Source organism: Falco rusticolus, chromosome 1, assembly GCF_015220075.1.
Source record: "Falco rusticolus isolate bFalRus1 chromosome 1, bFalRus1.pri, whole genome shotgun sequence".
In the NCBI taxonomy this organism is placed as follows: Eukaryota; Metazoa; Chordata; class Aves; order Falconiformes; family Falconidae; genus Falco; species Falco rusticolus.
This window is the reverse complement of record NC_051187.1, coordinates 56,466,399-56,485,236: the sequence shown is the minus strand read 5'-3', so window position 1 is coordinate 56,485,236 and position 18,838 is coordinate 56,466,399. Positions and strand designations below refer to the sequence as shown.

General features: G+C 44.2%; 1 protein-coding gene across 2 annotated transcripts in view; it reads left to right on the top strand.

Moving 5' to 3' along the window:
• Positions 1-3,499: 3,499 nt before the first annotated feature.
• The window catches only part of PPP3CA (protein phosphatase 3 catalytic subunit alpha), a 196,530-nt gene continuing 181,191 nt past the window's right edge, over positions 3,500-18,838 (top strand). For both annotated transcript variants that reach the window (XM_037380121.1, XM_037380112.1), the window contains exon 1: positions 3,500-4,144. In XM_037380121.1, the coding sequence (XP_037236018.1) occupies positions 4,087-4,144 (58 nt within the window). In that variant the 5' untranslated portion in view covers positions 3,500-4,086. The remainder of the gene's footprint in view (positions 4,145-18,838) is intronic.

Here is an 18,838-nt window from a genome sequence, read left to right as displayed (position 1 = left end):
CCACTATGGTGCATCTCCTGGAGATGCGCTGGCAACACAGAGTAGCAACTAGTGGTTTTAATCTTGTAGACAACTGTGTCATTGAGATTATGGCCTAGGCAATAGACTTAGATACACAGATGTTAAGAATCCCCATTAATTTTTATATTGAAGTAAACTGAAATCTCTCTTAAAAGAAAAATCAGGAAAATAATCAATTAAGGCAGCAGCAATATCCAGACTAAACTCATTACACTTATTTTCCATGCAGCCATCATAATACTCAAGAGCACTCTCTAACTCCTCTTTACTTCCAAGATACTGTCAAAGTTACATGTGAAGCCAGAACTTCTAGGGGCTAAAAGCTAACGCATAAAGGATAGTTTCCCTGTAGCTAGAACAGTTTTTCTCTAAGAATAGTGATTAAAATTTTAAATGTTATCTCTTATAATCAGTACTTTAAAACAGTATCTTCATTGTTTGAGTCAGTGTGCAAATGCATGATTACATTTCTAGAACATAGTCTTCATCTTGCTGCTGAAATAAAGCCCAGGCAACTTGATTGCTAATTTTTAATGGGACATACAACAAAATTTGGAATCTATTAGTCTGTACATCTTTATGAAACTCTGGCTTAAAATTACTGCCTTCTCATTGTATGGGCATTTATTCCTCCTTCCACTTCAGCTGGATGATCCTGCTTTCTGGAGCTGCTGTGTGCTTAAAAGAATTGGCACGTCTCAGCTAAAACGGAAAAGAATCACTCATCTGAGGCAAAGAGGTGGGGACTGACTTATTTCAGACTTGAAAAAAATCCCTCTTCCCCAGCTCTCACAGACCTTGTCTCCAAAATCTGTGATCAGAAGTGACTGCTCTCCACAAGATCAGAGCTTCCAATGTATCATGCTGGGCTTGATTCTCTAGGGGGGCAAAACAACTAACTATGTTACTAGGGTCTGGTAATGCAAGAGGTCAAGTGTATTAGAATTTTCCCAGAATCCATGGACTGTGTTCTTTCCATTCAAAGATGTGATGTTCATGTCCTCCTCTTACTGTTAAATGAGAAAAAGGAATCTAATAGGACTGAGATCCCATGAAAAAGAATTCCCTTTATGGTAAAGGAGGTCTTTGTGAGAAAAAGCTGAAGGACCGCCTATGTAGGTGGGGGAAAAGGACAGATTTAAGTAATATGGGATAGTTATACAACCTTTACTACTGACATAGATCTGAAATACAGATTTTTTTCTAGTCTGTTACCATTATGAGAGAACAAAGATGGTGTTCGGCGATTTCTTTCTCTTCCTTTCCCTCCCTCACAGCAAGGATAAGGATTTTACGAATGCTCCTGAATGAAGTCATGGGGTTAAGATTGCACCACACCGTGACAGAGTAGTCATGAGGTCTTATACCTGTGATCTGAATCTTGGCCATATCATACCTTGCAGAAGTGGCATGATATGTGTTATTTGGTAGTAGTACTCACCTTTGTCTTATGAAAGCTTATATGAAAACTCCTAAAGAACAAACTAACTGAAATAGGGATTCTGCCTTGGAAAGGAAGACCGAATGCGTTCAGCAGAAGTTAACCAAGACCCTCCATGAAACATAATGGGAGAACTTTACCTAGCCTGGGTGGCGTATTATTATCAAAAACTTATAAGCAAAGGAAAACTGTTAACAAAGAAGTCCTAGACAGCTTTCAGAATTAATACAAACATGCTGGAGTTGTGACACTGAATGCCCTTCAGTGAACATCCTTCTCTTGTTAAAACATCAGAGCTGAAGTCTTGTCCTGTGACTAATGGGGGAGCAAGCATAAGCTGGAGAGACCCAGAGTCTCTGTTATTGCAGCCTATCGAGAAGAATCCAGATGACTCATGCAAACAGCCTGCAGTCACAGAAGGACAGATCCAAACTGGTCTTCCGCGTCTCATGAAGTTGTGGCCCACAAGGTGTAGGCAAGAGCTGAATTTACTGGCCATACTGCATTCCTAACATGCTGCTTCTCCTTCTGTGTCTGAGCACTGAGTGCCGCTAAGCCAGTGCTTCCCAGCAGCGGGGATGAAGATGTAGCCTGTTTTTCTTGCCCAGATTCTTCTGTGCACTTGGTGCTTCATGGAGTATGCCTAACATATGGGTAGCCTTCTGCATACGTGTCACGGGCTTCAGGATTTGTTTGGGCATACATAAAAGACCCTTGCTTGAGCCCTAGATCTGTTTCATATTCTTGCGTTACCATTGTGACAGGAACCTCAAATGGGAACTTTTGTTACCCAGGTAGTTTGTGCTTATAGGGCCGAAGGATGGTCACACCACATGGAGCTCACCACTGTTGTCAGAACAGGCTGAGAACTCCTGCTGCTGTACTGAATGTCAGTCGCATACTGCATCTTCCCATGTTCAGTGAAAATACCACAAGGCCAGCCAACAAAAAGACCCCTAAAAACGTCGGGCAAATCAAAGCAGAGAGTATGTATAACTGCCATCTTGTTTTCTTTGTGGCTCTCTAAAGCAATAGTGTCTGCTAAGCAAGCACGTCGCACATCACCCTGGAGGGAAACGGGAGGCCGGGTTAGGTGTCTGCTGATTCTTGGCTCATCTACACAGAAGCTGTCCAACAGCTCTGTAAACATCCCTCTTCCAGGACAGGTGTGCCCTATTTTCCTCTTTAATTAAAAATCACAGTATTAAACTAAACCAGAACAGCTCAGCCTTATTCTGGAAATTAGTCATGAAATTAGTCAGGAATAACTCCTCCTGAACAACTACATGTATAAACAAGCCCTAAACAATATTTATGTTGTCTGAAAGGATGGGGGACACCATCACGGATGAAAATGACTTTCCAATCCCCCAAGAAACATGAAGTAAGGCTCGTCGTCTTCCAGCAGGGGACGACGACCGCTGCCCATCCCACATCTGGCCATCTCCGTTGTCCCTGCCGGGCCGCTGGAGCCGACGGCGGGGCGGGACGGCCCCCGCAGCAGGCTGCGCGCTGCAAGCCAGGCGCGCCGGGCCGCCGGCACAGCCGGGGCGGGGGGCGGCCCTTCCCCCCGCCCCTCACGGAGGGCCGCTCGCCCGGGGACACGCCCGGGGACACGTTCGCTACCCCCAGACTGACCCAGAGCAGCTGCCCTTTCGCTCACGGTGCAGCCGGTGCCTGCCTGCCGTCGCAAACGGCCCCCTCTCGGGGCGGCGGCCGGAGCCGGGGCACCCGCGCGGGGCGGCCCGGCACGCAGGCGCGGCCACCGGGCGCGCCGCAGCCGCCGTGAGTGACGAGTGGCGGCCGCCCCCGCGGCCACACGCGGGCTCCCCCGCCCCGCCCGCGGCCCCGCCGCCCCTCCGCGCCTGCCGGGCCGCGGCCCCGCGGGGCACGGCGGCGGAGCGCTGCGCGGGGCGGCCCCGGCGGTGCACCTGGGCGGCGCGGCGCGGGAGGGGCGGGGCTACCTGACAGTGACTGGCAGCTCGGCGGCAGCCAATGGCGGCGCGGGGGAGCGGGAGCCGGGAGGGCGGGGCCGGGCGGCGCGAGGGGGGCTGCGCCGCGGAGCGTGTGCAGCGCCGCGGGGCCGCGGCCGGTGTCGGTGCGAGTGAGGGGAGAGACCCTGCGGGGGGGAGAGACGGATCCGGACCCCGATCCCCATCCAGTGCGGCGGCGGCGGGAGGAGCCGGAGCAGCCGGCGGCGCGCCGCGGAGGAAGGAAGCGCAGGGCTGGCCGCTGCCTGTGCAACCTGGCTGTTCCTGCTGCCCGCGTCCACTCGCGGCTTTTCCTGCCGGCGCCGCCTGACAGCCGCCCGCCGCGGGTGTTGTCGCCGGGGTCCTTGGCGGGGGGGGAAAGAGCGAGCCGTTCTCAGCAGCCCGGAGGCGTGATTGAAAGCGAGCAATAATTAACTGGAGGAGGAAGAGGAGGAGGAGGACGGGGGTGGAGGAAGACGAAGGAGGAAGGCACCGCGCGGCAGAGCCCAGCCGAGCCAGCGAGCGGCGGCGGGACGCGGCAACTTCGGCCGCAGCGGAGGAGCCGGAGCCCTGACCGCAGCGGCGGCCGCCGCCTCAGCCCGCGCCTGCCCTGCCCGAGGGGGGAGAGCCCCGCCGCCTCCCCGGCCGCCGGACATGTCGGAGCATAAGGCCGTTGATCCCAAGTTATCGACGACGGACAGGGTGGTGAAAGGTGGGTGCTGCGCCCCCGCCGCCCTTTCGGCCGGGTCGTCCCGCCGTGCCCCCGGCTGGGGTCGCCTCCGGCCCCCCCCGTCCCCGCCCCGGGCAGGTACCGCGGGGCTGCCGGCGGCACGGCTGCTGGAAGCGGCGGGCTCGGCCCGGGGGCTTGCGCCGGGCCCCAGTGGAGGGTTTGCGGCTTCCCTCGCCTGCCCGCCCGGCGCTCCATTGCAGCATTTCCCCCCCTTCCTCCCCCCGCCGCCTCCCCCTCTCGCCTTGAAGGCGCTGCACAGGGCTGGCGCGAGAGAGAGGGGGAGCCCCAGCTTCCTCACCCGCCCCGGTGCCTGGGGGAGAGGGGGGCAGGGCTCGGCCCCCTCCCCCAGCCCGCCTGCTCCTCCGGGCATCCCCCCTTCCTCCTCCTCCGCCTCCGGACTGCGCCGCCCGGAGCCCCCCCGCAGGCTGCGCCGCCGCTTGTCACAGCCGTTCGGCTCCCCGCATGCAGCAGGGATGCCTGGAAACAGACAGCCGGGGCTCCGCTGCCCCCCGACCGAGCCCCCCTGCGGGAGGACCGCCAGCGCTGTCGTGTCGTGTCCCCCCCTTGTGCCGTCGTCCCACCCCCCCTCGCTCCCTGCAGGGCCGCCCCCGCGGCACCCGCGGCGGGGATGCCGGGCGCGGGGGGGGGCCGTGGCCGTGGGCGCAGGGGGGCGGCGGGGCGCGGGCGCTGTGGGAGGTGGCGAAGGCTGCTGCTGCCGCCGCCTCCTCCTGCTCCATCGCCGGCGCTTACCGCTGGCCCGGCCTGCGGGGATGTGAAGTTATCCCGCAGGCGTACCGCGGCCGTGCGGATGTGCGTGGGGGCGCCTGGCACACGCACGGACCGGCTCCATGATTCTCGCTCGGGGTCGGAGGTATGCGTGCGCTGCCAGCCGCGGCCCTGTAAACAAATTAAGAGTTTGGATTAACAACATATTGTGCCCTGCGGTACAGATCAAGGTCTGACTGGGGCAGTGCCCGATTGAAATCGCACATGTGCATGAAGTGCGTGTGTGTTCAGTTGCTTGCCGCCCCCCCCCCCCCCGGCCGCACCGCAGGGTGCACTTGGACACCGTGTACTTCACCTGGTTGGGTTATAACTCGTGCACCAGTACAGCATGCTATGGTGGAAAAGCACAGATCCCAGATGCAGTATGCATCCTTCCAGAACCCAAGAGGCTGTAAATTGAAATGGCCTTGGTGTATATATACGCTTTTGTACTTACGTGAGTGTACACCAAAACCGAACACTCAGTGTGTTATTTGGAAAGGCATAATACTTATATTTTTGTATTTATATTTGTACTTACCTCCTCGTGCCTTTTAGCCTCTTACTTATTTTTTTTCCCTCCAAGTGAAATTGTAGATCTTACGATGCTGTAAGAAATGTAATTACAATTTTTAAAAAATGGCTTGGGAATTCACCTTACCTTCTTTCTAATATCTAGAATATTTACTACTGTTGTATCACACTAAGTGTAGGCTTTAGAAGCCTCAAGCATCTATGTGTAACTGATGCTTATCTTCTGTAGAAATAACAAATGACCATCCCATTGGGAAGACATTTTCACAATTATGGGATGCCTAACTTATTTTTTATATTTTTTTTATTTATTTGATTTGATCTGCCTTGGTCCTAATACGTGACCAAATGTCCTGATCTTTGCTGTGGCAGAACTTCCTTTGGCTTAAGTCCATGTTCATTATGAATAGGAATTATCTCTATGTTTACAAAACCCTCAGTAGTTTCAGTGCATCTTAATGTGTTTTGTCAGTAACTGCTTTTTGCATTTTTCACACCTGTAATGTCTCAAATGTCTGAAGGCACTATTTCTAAGAAAACTTACAGTATGTATAGTTAAAGAAAACTTACAGTATGTATAGTTAGATATTTTTATAATGCAACTAAAACAGAAATCAACTTTGTAAAACTGAGTTAAAGTATTGAACAAAAAGAACAGGACATACATGCTGCTTAAATGTCCATCTCACCTGGTAACTTGTCTCATAATGTTAGTGTTTCAGTGGAGATGTGAAGATTTGTTTAACTGGTTCAGTCCTTTATTAAATATTGAAATCCTTTCAAGGTCTTAAAATAGCATCTAAAGAGTAGTACACAGTAAACAGATTCTTAATAGGATTATTCTTTGCTGTATTGTAGGGACTTTACACACTGCCTTTGTATAGGTTGTAAGGAAATAGAGTAAGAAAACAATTGGTGGTAATACTAATAGATACAAGACAAGATTACTTTGTGTCTTTCCTATAGGACATGATTTGTACCTTCTTGAGATAAGCAACTGATGAAATAGGTTTGCAAGGTTAAATGAATAAGGAATAATTATAAGAAAGAAAAAGGCACCTTTTAAGCATCTATACAAGCGGTTGGAGGGCCTTGGTATTTTAGAGAGGAAAACCAGATATTCCAGTGTTGGTGAGAGAGAACCTGTGAAAACAACTTTTTATTTTTTTAAGTTGTAATATCATAAAACCTTACTTGGAAAGGAAATGTTTTTAACATATGGATGTAGGCTGTGGATTAAACTGTCTCTTCTGTTTGCATGTGTGGGCTTTTTTTGCTTGTTTTTATTGTTTGGATTTTTTTTAAACCCTTTAAATTTGCTGTTGCATGACAGGAGATGTCTCTTTCTAACAACAGTTCTGGGCTGGCTGGTGAAAATCCTGTCTTGGTACTGTTACATAACAGTGAGGTGGGTTTGGGGGGGTTATGGTTACAGCAGCTTTGTGCAGATTGCTTGTGGCTGAGAACTGGCTCTTCGGGGGGTTGCTGTGGGTGTGCTTTTTTTTTTTCTTTCCCCCCCTCTTCTCATGCTTAAGAAGCTCGAATATACTGAGAAGTAGGGTATTTCCATAGGTGAGGACCTCATCTCATACTTATTTTGCTTTGCTTATTGAATTGTCTGAACTGTACTTAAACTGATTTGAATCAAAAATAAATCATGCTTTTGGGAGAAGGGGAAAAAAAACCTTAGGAGTCCCTAATGCTTATATGGTCCTGGTCTTCTCCCACCTCTGTTATGCAGCTGGTGCACTATTACTTTTGATGGTTGGAGTGAAATTTTTGGATCTGACACTTTTGTGCAATGCGCAGTGTGAAGAAGTTGAAGCCTGTGTGTGACATGAAATTTCCAAAAGCAAATTATTTTTTGTTGAAGTTGACACAACTGTGTTCTGTTGACCTAAAGGAAAAGTATGTGAATCCAGAGGATGCAGTTATGGTTTGAGAAGTAATTCTTTGATGTACTCTTGTGCCCTTCTGAAGATGACATGTATGTTATGCTGCGAACTAGACAATTCACCTTTACTCTCTGCATTTTGTGATCCTGTAGAGCAGTAACAGTTTGGTCTGACTGCAAATACAGTCACCTGTACATTCAGAAGTTTGCCGGAGCAAGGCTCAGGACAACATACTGTTGCAGCAAGTGCTGACTTGATGTACTTACAAATTGAAATTCCTTGCTTTTTTGTTAGAGGGATGATGCACCCTTCACCTGGACAGAGCTGTTTTTAAGTTCTTGTTCTCCTTTAGGACTGAGGAAGCTATTCCTTATCTAAGCTGCTGTTAACTCCTGAGACTTGCCAGCCAGTGTGGGCTAGGTGCTTCTTGTGAAGGTAGTAATACCTGTTCAGGAAAAACTAGACTGAGGATACTAGCTCATTCCTCATGGGTCACATAACAGCTGTCTGATGTCAACAACTTTTGGTCACTACTGACATAAGCAAGATTTGAACCCCACCGACCTGGAGGGAAAAGCTGTGTATCGTGTTACTTGACCTCCTTAAAATATTCAGTGTTGCGTTACTGCCTTCTAGAAATACTGCTCTAAAGCAGAGTAATCCCAAATAAAAACTTTGAAAGTGAACTGGAGTAGTCATACAAAGAAGTAAAGTCAGTATTTCTTGGAAATCCTGCTAACTAGGTACAATAATTGTTGTGATTATTCTAGGCAGATGGTTATGTGCTCTTGAGTGGTTTGGGGTTCCCCCCCCCCTTCACCCCTTGAAAGAAAGTGGAGTTTTAATGAAATCTTTTTATCTCAGCTGTTTAGATGGGTCGCTGCCACAGCTTGTGAACCTTGGTCTTGGTAATCTCCTTTTGTGCAGTGTGTGCGGAAGTGTCCGCATATCAACAATTGACAACACCCAAAAAACCTAGACACCAGCCTCTGCTGCCTCTGAATTTCAAACTGTGTCATTGTTAATGGTCTTGTAGTGTTCATGCTGTTGGTTGTTTGTAATATAATCTGAATGCCAGGTCATGATCAATAGGTTAGCCATCAGTGTTAATTTCAGGTTCGTGAAAGGTAAAATTGCTGTTAATAATGGGAATCAGCAGTGAAGCTTAGAGTTTCCATTAGTCCAGGGAGACTTGTGTGTACTCGCCAAAGGCTTGTGCTCTGGGCTGGAGTCCTGCATCGGTGTGTTGCAGAAGCCTGCCTCTGTGTCTCTGAATCGAGTGTAATTCTTCCAGCATAGACGTATCCTGCGTGGTGCTGGACTGCTCTTCAGAAGTTTTTGAGTAATTATGTGATGACCTGAATGTCAGTAGCATTGGTGAGTTTGGTATGTATTTTGGTGTAAACTTGGGTGTTAGGAAATGTATGACAAGGTCCAGTGTTACTTGTATAGTTACAGCTGTCCAACAACAACAAAGTAAATGTTTGTGTGCCCCCTCTTCTGAGGGTGCTGAAGATTCAGTATCTGCCTGATCCTCATGAGGGAAAGGAAGTAGTTGTTTTGTAGCTGTTCCTGTTGCCACAGGAAAGCTGACTCTACTTTTCTTTTAGTTAATTTATCCTCATAGTACTTAGGAATGTACTCACCTGCTCTGAGGAAGCCTAGTCTGTGTTTAAGGAGTGTTATTAGCTAAAGAATCCACCTTCAGCTATGCCAGAAAGGTGGCACTGCTACAGGTGGGGATTATCTGCTCTTCGCCATTCGCTTTTACCTTCATTCGAAGGGATGGGTGTGCTTCCATCTCAGCTTTGGTAACTCAGTAATTGCAGATCCCCTGGTACCTTTGTGAAGCAAGTGATACGAGATGCATCTGAGGGCAGAACACTAATGAATGAGCTTGCATAGGCTTTATGGTTACTTAATAAAGAAAATGAGGCTAGCTTGTTATTTTCTTGTACGTAACAGCTTTGTCCTTATCTCGTGGTCAAAACTAAGCCAATATGTGTAAGACTAGTGGATTCTGTCAGCTGAATGTGGCTTGGGTATTGCAGTCGTCTTGTGTTTTACATCAGGTAAACCTGTAGATATGTGGGATGGGTGTATAACACTTGTAAATTATTGTGAATGTGGTAATGAGAAACTGAAACAAAACCAAAGTGCAGAGCTTGACAGTTATGCTTGTGTAATAAAGCTGGTGATTTGTTTTGATTTGTGAACTCACTGAGCCTCTTAGTCATTAAGATCACTCTGTAAATAAGCCCTTTAGTGAAACAAGTCCTTTGCTGTATAGGCAGAGGGGAAAAACCATGCTTGTGCTGAAGGCTGCCTGCCTTATGTAGTTATTGCTGCGCTATAGGGGTGGGTGGCTTTTCTCATGCTCTGTATTATGAGTGGCTTGTTGAGTGTGCTGAGTCTCAGGACTGATAGGAGGCGAGGGACAAAATTGCCTTGTTTGTTTGAAAACCTTTTGTATACTACTAAATTCCACTTTGGCTAAAGCTGTCTTTTGTTACCTGCTCTTTTTGGCTGAGCCTAGGAGGAGAGCTGGTGCTTTTGATACCGCTGGTGGTGGTAAGAAACTTAAAAGAGGAGTTCGTGCTGGATGTTATCAGCATTTACATTAATTGGAAACTGTGAGCCAGCTGAAGTCATTTTCCATAGTGGGATGTTGTAGAGAACAGTTGTTTCCTCTCTCCTATCTGTTCCCAAATTGAATGGTATCTACTTCCATTGCATGCATCCCACTTAGAGATGATAGATGTTGCATGGTTAGAGATGATAGATGCTTGCTTTTCTGTGCAGATTGTGGCAGGAAGACCAAATGCAAAATATATTTACCTTTGATTACATAACTTGATATTTTAAATGATTTTTTTGTAGTTCCGTGGCTTCCAGAACTTGTCACATTCCTTTCTGTCTGTTATTTCTGAAGGGTTTTTCTGTCAAAAGTAATTTTGAGTAATGTCAATAAATAAGTACCTGTAGCTTGGAAACTCCAAACTCACGTCTTCCCCCCCCCCCCCCAGTGTATTCTGTTTTGCTGAGTGGCTCCTACTTAAATTACACAGGCAGCACTGTAATTTAAAATTTGCAACTTCATTTAAATATGAATATTAATACATCCAAGGTTTCCCAGTAATGTTGAAGCAGCATGTAGTGGGGGATATTTCCCTCTTTATACCTTCAAAGAATGTGGAGAAAAGTATTTCCTTAAGAGTATTTTAAAATACAGAGATAATGCTTAACACTTTTCTCAAGCATGCCATAAAAGAAGCCACAAGTTTTTGAAGTAAAAGCCACTTCAAATCATCTTTGTGAAAAGGTGCCTTCCTACATTCTTTTGTATGTGGTTTCAGGAGTCAAATGCAAGTTACAATTGCATAATGGTTCTTCAGCTGAACACTTAAATCATTTCCTGTTCTGATAATCAGTCGTTTACCCTGACTTTCCCCCATAAAACATCATTTTATGGCTACTCAATCAATAGTGGTGGAAAGTATCATCCCAGTTCTGAAAAATATTATAGCGTATGTGCAGCCTAGTTCACATCAGTGCGCAGCTCATTGAGTGATCTGCCACTTGGTTTGTAGATTCAGATGTATTATTGCTGGATGTTGTACCCTGGGTATGTTTTTCTTGTTTTCCTTTAATTATTGAATGAAGGAAGAGGTAAAAGATCATATATGCAGAAACAGGGAGACAATAAGTGCTATGATAAATTTCTCTTTTAAAGATAAAAATCTGAACTACTTACCCCTACCCTATTTACTGTTCCACCAGAAAGCTGCTACTGTTGAAATAACATCTCCAGAATACTACCTCCTTGACAGCCATTTACATGCATTTTAAAAATGATACCTATATTTACAAGCAAGGTTAGTCATGTTAATGTTCATGTGGCAATACTGCTGTATGGGGAGAATGTGACTGTCTTATTTAAGATTGAATTACCATGCCAGCATAATCTCCAACTAATTTCCAGCTAATACCATGTATGTTTGGAGCAGAGTGGAAAGGCACCAGAGGTCAAGCCCAGTGTTTTTAGTTAGAAGTTAATTCCATGTGCTTAAGGTGGAGGTGGTGTGCTTTCCTTTTAGGGTGTACTTCATGAAGTTTTGGAAAACACGTCGTTCGAGGATTGCCTACCACTCAAACTTCTTCTTACTTCAAAATAAAGCTGTGCTATATTCAACTTGTTGCAGCTTTCTTTTCGTTTTGGCAAGTTGTGTGTTGTGTTTTTTTTTTTTAATACTTCCTCGTGTTTCAATATGCCCTTTCTTTTCCTGTCTGTTCCTTTCCTATACTTCTGTAAACTTTTCTCTCCTTATTCTCACACTTACTGCTAAGTACCTCGAGCAGCCTAAGTGCTGGTAGTTGTGATTTGGGGGTGCGTACCTACACAAGAGGTTCATCAAACGTGGTGTCTTTCCTTTGGTGCATCTGTAGGCCCATGGGGAAGCATATGAGAATAGGGGAAGTGTGTTCTGCCTCTTCCTCAGACTTTTGTGTTAATTCTGCAGCTAGCTGCTGACTCTGTGGCTTTCTTCGCAGTGAATAACTCTGCTATCAGTGTGCTGCTCAAGCTCTACCCAACTTGTCACAGAAGGATGTCTCTATTTTGCAATTCAGCTGCTGCTTGCAGGTTACTTAGCAGTAACATTGAAAACTCACAGCGTGACTGTTAGTTTCAACTCATGTAGTTTGCAGAAAGCTGTGAGGGCTAGCAGAGACAGTGGTGTGTTTTGGTTAACTTGAGAAGAGAGGCAGTGTCAGCACTTGTGCTTTGGTGTTTTTGTAGCCCAGCATAGAAGTTAGTTAGCAACTGCAGGTAAGATTTGGTAAAGTTGGTAATACTTGGAAAAAAATGGGTTATGCAAATGTGATTCTGCAGACAGTCTTTAACACTCACTTTGGGCATTGTTCAGTAGGCTTAATTAATAGAATCCAAACTACAGGCTTTTGGCCTAATTTAGTGTGTGATTGGATTTTAATTTTTAATTGAAACTTTTGTGACATAGATTGTACAACTTTGTTTAATATTTTTTTTCACTTGCCTGATAGTGACAGCCCAGTAATTGTATGGCCACATCAAGCAAAGTTCCCGAGTTGTTTATGTTTTGAAGTAGCCATCATTTGGAAAGAAATCCTTTGCAGCCTAGTTAGATGGCCCAAAGCGAGAAAAAGAGGTGCAGCTTCTAGAGCTTTTTCCATTGCTGCATTTGGTTCTAAGTACCTATTTAACGATTGCTTTTCTCTTTCTTTGGGTAGGGATGCTCTGTTTTTATTGTGTTTGTTACTGAATCCCACATTGGTTCCTATGAAAATGAGTGTATGTGGTGGTAGTCTTTCTGAAGTGTTTGGAATTCCTCTTTGAAGTGTTTTTATCTCCTGAAGTGGAGAGACTGGTAAAATGAATGCTAGTTTTCTTAATAAATTAGTGATTTCCTTGGTAACAGGGAGGGGAAAAAAAACAAACCAACAGTGCAGCAGCTTGTGACTTCTTTCTGGTCTATAGATCTACATGGGTGATTTTGCAGGGGAAGGCATATGGCTGGAGAGGAACATATACTCATGTATTTTCTCTAGAAACAACATGAAATTACTTGAAATAGTATGTTCAGGTCCTGTGGAGATTTTTTGTGGGAATACAGGCTTTCCCCTAGCTTTTTCTCCATCTGTCAAGGAGTAATGTGCCAGTAGAGAGAGTTATACCTGAAAATTCTTTCTGCCTCTGTGTGGAGTTTTTTATATTTTAACCTTTTCTTTGTATTTGTGTATTTGAATCCTTATGAAAAATCTGATTTGGTTCATATTAAGTGCTGTTAACAAAACAAGTAAAAGCTTCTAGATGGGGAAGCCCACCCAGTTGTTGGCTCCAGAGAAAAGATGTTTCATCATCCCTTTTGGACTTGAGATAGTTTTACTCAGAACACCTCTTTTCAATAACAAATTTGGAATTTCTTGCCTGCATTTTGCTTTTATTACTGGAAAAGACAATTTAATACTTTTTTTTACCATAGGTTTTTAAGCAGTTTAACGTAATTGACAACTTGAATGCAGAACCATTCATACAAAATCAAAATTCATACAAAACATAAAAAACAACCCGTGAACAGAACTTTAAGAAAAAAATCAAACAGGATTAAAATAATTTTTTAGTCTTTTTTCCATGATGCACGCCAAGTTTCAGTTTGATGTAGATTACAATGGTCATACTGTGTTACAGTCTTTGAAAAAGTGCAACTGGTCATTAGCTGCAATGACACGAACAGCTGTAGTATTTTATAACAGCTGGGAACAATCTAGTTCTCTTCAATAACTTTCTTTTATTGTTCCTTTCATGCCATTTTCAAAATGAGAAAGTCAGATTATTGTATTTGTTCTCTATTTTACACCAGGGATTTCTTCATAGGCAGTGGTGGCAATTAGGTATCAAAATATGTCGCTGCTGTTTGTGACTTGGAACATTTCCCTCTGCAGGACCTGCTTCATAACCTGCTGAAATCTGGGGGAGTTGGAGTCTTTTCATTAACTTGAATAAACTGTGAATCCAGTTGTCATCCTAGAACTTAATTTTGGCTTTCCTTTTCCATGCATGATTTCTCTTTGGTTTAAACCGCTTTTTATATCTGATCTTACGTAGCTTAGGACAGGACAGCACTAACTCTCATTTAACACTGAGCTGAGTGCAACTCTACTTTGCAGTGCTGTCATCTAGCAAGTGCAAAGGGTCCTGTCTGTTTGTAGGTGGCTAGTTTCCCAAGAAATCATTTGCTTTTCTGTTGCTGTGTCTTCAGAAGTGTAGTCTGGAATCTTTTCTATATATGTATGGTTGTGTTTTATCAGTGGAAAACCAAGTAGGAACCTTTCTCATGTGCAATTTTTTTGGATCCCCTTATAATGAGTTTTCTTCAGTAACGAACACATCTGCATTGCCTTAAATAAAATCTGTTCAAACTTGTTATTCTGGTGTAATAGAGTAACTCTTCATATTAAAATCACACTGGTAGTACTAAAGATGTGCTCTTAGACCTCCGCAGGAACATAATCTTCCCTGAGAGACCCACTGTTCTGTGTCACACGAACGGTGGTGGCTGTGATTACTAGAGAGGAGCCTAATGGCATAAACAAGGTGTGTTGGGTGTACAGTTGGGGACTTCAGGGAAGAAGTGAAGGGCGCAGTACACAAGGGTATGTGTTCTCAGTGCAGTAAAGTTTTATTTAGGGAATCCTGTCTAGTTTAGAAATTAAAAGCAGAGAGCTGTTTTAGGAGTGCTTTGCCTGATGAATTATGTTGGCTTAGCTGAATATCTTAGAGGTGGCTGTGCAGTAGCTACTAGGGAGCTTGACTGTCAGTGAGCAGAGAACTGGCAAAGGTAGTTGTGTGAAATTTTTAGTTACATATTCTGTGCGTATAACTTTAAAGTTTGGTTTAGATGGTCAATGAATGGCCTTTCTGCATCTTAAAATTTTCCTGAGATAAAGTGCTTAACTGTTTCTGTTAACCATGACAACTTTTAAGCTGTTTGGGCTGAAGTGAGGTTACTTTAGGTAGAGGGAGGAAAGGAGGAGTGAGCTAAAAAAAAACCACCGTATTTGTGTGCTACAAAACAGGAAGAACCTGCATTCATTTCAGTTGACAAATTAGTTCAGCTTCTGGGCTGTTGACCACCTTAGCAGGTATGAGGTTGTTTTCTTTATCATTTAACCTTCTGCTCACCACTCCACTGGAGAAATAGTGTATCCTTAATTTTGATGAATGATGTGTCAAAGAACTTTTCTCAACAACTTGTAACTAAAAGGTATTAGCTCTGACAGCTTCACAGAAGCACAGAAAGGTTGAAGGTAGAAGGAACCACTGGAGGTCATCTGGTCCAGCCCCAGCTCTCTCAGCCTTTCATCACAGGAGAGATGCTTCACTCCCTTAAATCATCATAGTGGCCCTTTGCTGGACTTTCTGCAGTTGTTCCATATCTCGCAGTTTCTATGTGAAATCTAAATGTAAATAAAAGTTACTTTATACGTATGAAGAACTTGCACATGAGGGAGAAGCATACTTCTTTGCTTTTTAACAAGGTACTGCTGCTTCCTTGGAGCTCTGAAGCTCAGGTGACACCTATCTCACATGCAAATACTGTTTATGTCCCACATAGAAGATGAGGGATTATCACTTCCGTTAATGAAAGTCTTAAATGTGCATGAATTTTTTGTGCAGTATTGACCTCACATCTTGTATCCTGTTGGCACAGACAGTACATCACTGCAGGATATTGTTTGTATAACTTAGGCTAATCTTGAAAGTACTGTGAGTCAGAAAGTTACTCTGCACTTATCTTTGTGGTTATAATTCAATGGCAATGACTTCTGAATGTGCATTAGACTCTTCCCCACCCACCCTGCTCAGCCCCCCAAATGAGTTCAGTGCAGGGCCACAAAGATGACGATGGGACTGGAGCATCTTTCACCTGAGGGGAGGCTGAGCACGCTGGGGCTCTTCAGCCAGGAGAAGACAAGGCTCAGGGGGATCTCATTCATCTGGGAGGAAATCAAGAAGGGGGAGGAAGGCTCTTCTCAGTAGTACCCCATGACAGGGCAAGAGGTGATGGGCTCAAACTGACAGTTCTCACAGTAAGTGAGTTTTCAACACTGACACGGGTTGCCCAGGGAGATTGTGGAGTCTCCATGCTTGGAGATATTCAAAAGCCATCTGGAGGTGGCCCTGAGCAGCTATAGGTGACCCTGCTTGACCAGGGGTGTTGGACCTGATGGCCTCCAAAGGTCCCCTTCCAACCTCGACCATTCTGTGATCATCTGCTGAATTCTTAAGTGGTTAATTAAAATGTGGTTTTCAATTCACAGACCTGTTGACCAAACATGAAATACAGAAATCTCCCTTCAAAAATGAAAGATTGTCTGCTAACGAGGTATTCTACAGGAAGAATGCTTTGTGTGCTTATGAGGATCTTATTTTGAAGATATATTGAAAATACTTATTTTGATATAGCAGCAAGATATATTGTATTGGGAAATTATTCATATTTTTTGAACTGAAGCATTCATATGTAGCTGGTAGTGTTCCTGGCAAAACATTTGCACAGATCACTCTTGACAATTTTCAGAATCTCCCGAGCACATACAGCTCTGGAGTTTGGTGTACCTTGAAAGCAGGGACAGATAGTATGCCCACTGTACTTGCTTTGAGCAGCTGTAAGAAAAATGGAAAAATGCTTTTATGTAAATCTTTCATACTTATTACTAATGCTTCTGACATGACCATCAGAAAGGTCGCTTCTCTAATTACTGGATGGAAGTGGTTATCTTTTACTAGTCCTTGCTTAATCTGATTTTTCCATAGTGGCATGACAATTAAAACTGAGGGTGATGGCAATTGCCTTTCAGCTCCAATATTCTCTGGCATATTTTTTTTTCTCTGCTGCTTTCTTGTGCTTTTTCGTTTCCCTCGGAATATGCATGTTGCCCTGTGAGGCTGACTAGGAAATACCTAAATATTGCACATGTGAAAATAAAATCAAACCTGTGATAAGGGGATCTCTTGATGTGGGTGACAGGAAGTAAACATAAGTATTTGGAAGAGTTTGACTGTGGCAAAAATGTGCTGGCTGCTTCAGAAAACTTAGAGCCTACCACACCAGAAACTTCAGTAAGTTCTCTAGGTAGGATCACCTTCATAGATAATTAATCTGGGTAATGGAGATAATTTTTTTTATAGTGAAAATGCAGCTTCCAGGGTTGCTCAGTTGATGAGATACATTTGAGGAAAATGATAGACATATACTGTAATTTAAAAGTCTGAATTGCCTTGGTGCTCATAGATCATACTGTATAATAAAAACCTGGGGCAACATACATACCTATGAAAGAAGCTTAAATCCATGTACTGTCTTTGCAACACACTGAACAACAACTGGAAAGGGGACTTACTAGTGCAGCTAATAAACCCTTGACCTAATTATTTGTAGTTAGAAAAGCATATGTCAAAAGATCCCTTGTTCTGGAGAACTTCTGCTTGCAAAAATGCAAGTAGTGCTGAAGAGTTGCCTCAAAGATGCTTAAAAAAAGGAAAGAGAACAGTTGAATGTAGATATCATGACCTGGACGTATGACCCTGGCAACTAAACACACCAAAGGAGCTGAAGAGGTGCTTTGAATAGATGGAAATGAAGAGCAGATGAGAAAGCCCAGCAACCTCCAGGTGCTGTTAATAGCGCATCTTCATCTCCCTGAAGCATGAATGACTATTCCAGGAATATCTCTTCTAGCCATGCTGCAGGGCATTTCTTCCAAAGTGGCTCTGACGATGATGACATCTTCTCCTGCACAGGTACAGGCCATGCAAAGAGAAGGCTTGTTTCAGTAAAGTGGACACCTGCCATAGTCACAAATAAGTCACCAGAGGAAATTATTTCTATGGATTATATTAGTGAAAAAACGTCTTCAGAGTGGCCATAGAGGAAAAGTTACTCTATAGCTATTCAAACATGTCTTTATTTGTGAGGGAAGATATATGATGCTGGGATTTATTGTTGAATCTGTTGTATCATGATGCTCTGATATATTGGGCAAGATTAAAAGCTGACTTCAGTTTGTACCATGTTTTGTCTGAACTGATGATGCACGCTGCTTCCAATTAGTAATTTTATCACCAAATATTAACAAATTACCATGGTTTCACAAGGCTTCTAAAATTTTTGCTCAAAGTCTTAATATAACAAAACTGGCAAAACTAAACCCTGGTTCTGTCATGATTCCCAGAAAATAGAGGGCTGTGTGAGGGCAGTGAATTCTTCCCATGCCATGCAGGGGCAAGAATTTTGACTGCCTCCCTAAAGGTTTAGCAGAAGCATTTTTTAGTTTCAAAAATGCAGGTTTCATCTTTTTTCAAAGATAACTGTTGGCAGTAATAACACTTTTTCTAATGTGCAGAGCAGCTGCGTGAACTTGAAGAGCTGGTGAGATCAGATGTTCTGTCTAGCTAGGGAATGCTGCAAAATCCTTTCACTCTGTATTTTAACTGCAGAGTGAATTACCTTCACCTGAGTTTATGCTAATCCAGTACCATGGATTATTTAGGTGAAAAACATTCCTTTCAAAGTGTTCCTTTTTCCTTCAGAGAATCGGTCTTTTAGAAAAGCTGTATTTTCTTTACAAAGCTTAACAGAGCGTTTATAAACAGTAATTTGTAAACACAGGAGTAATACATGGCAACTGTTTCTTTGCTGGAGTCCTTGTTGAAAGTAATGCTTTTGTTTGTTTTCACCTTCTGGACATGCAACATCAAATTTCTTGATGCTATCTGCCAAGCTTTGTCAGATATATTTTAGGTAAGGTCAGCCTTCTGAGAGTTTCAGGGTAGTAGGGACCTAGGGAAGAGCAGGCTGGGTTAGCTCTGAAACTTTCCATGCTGTAGGAGGCTGGAAAAGTAACAGGCTAAACTTATTTGTGGTGCAGTACACAACAGCAG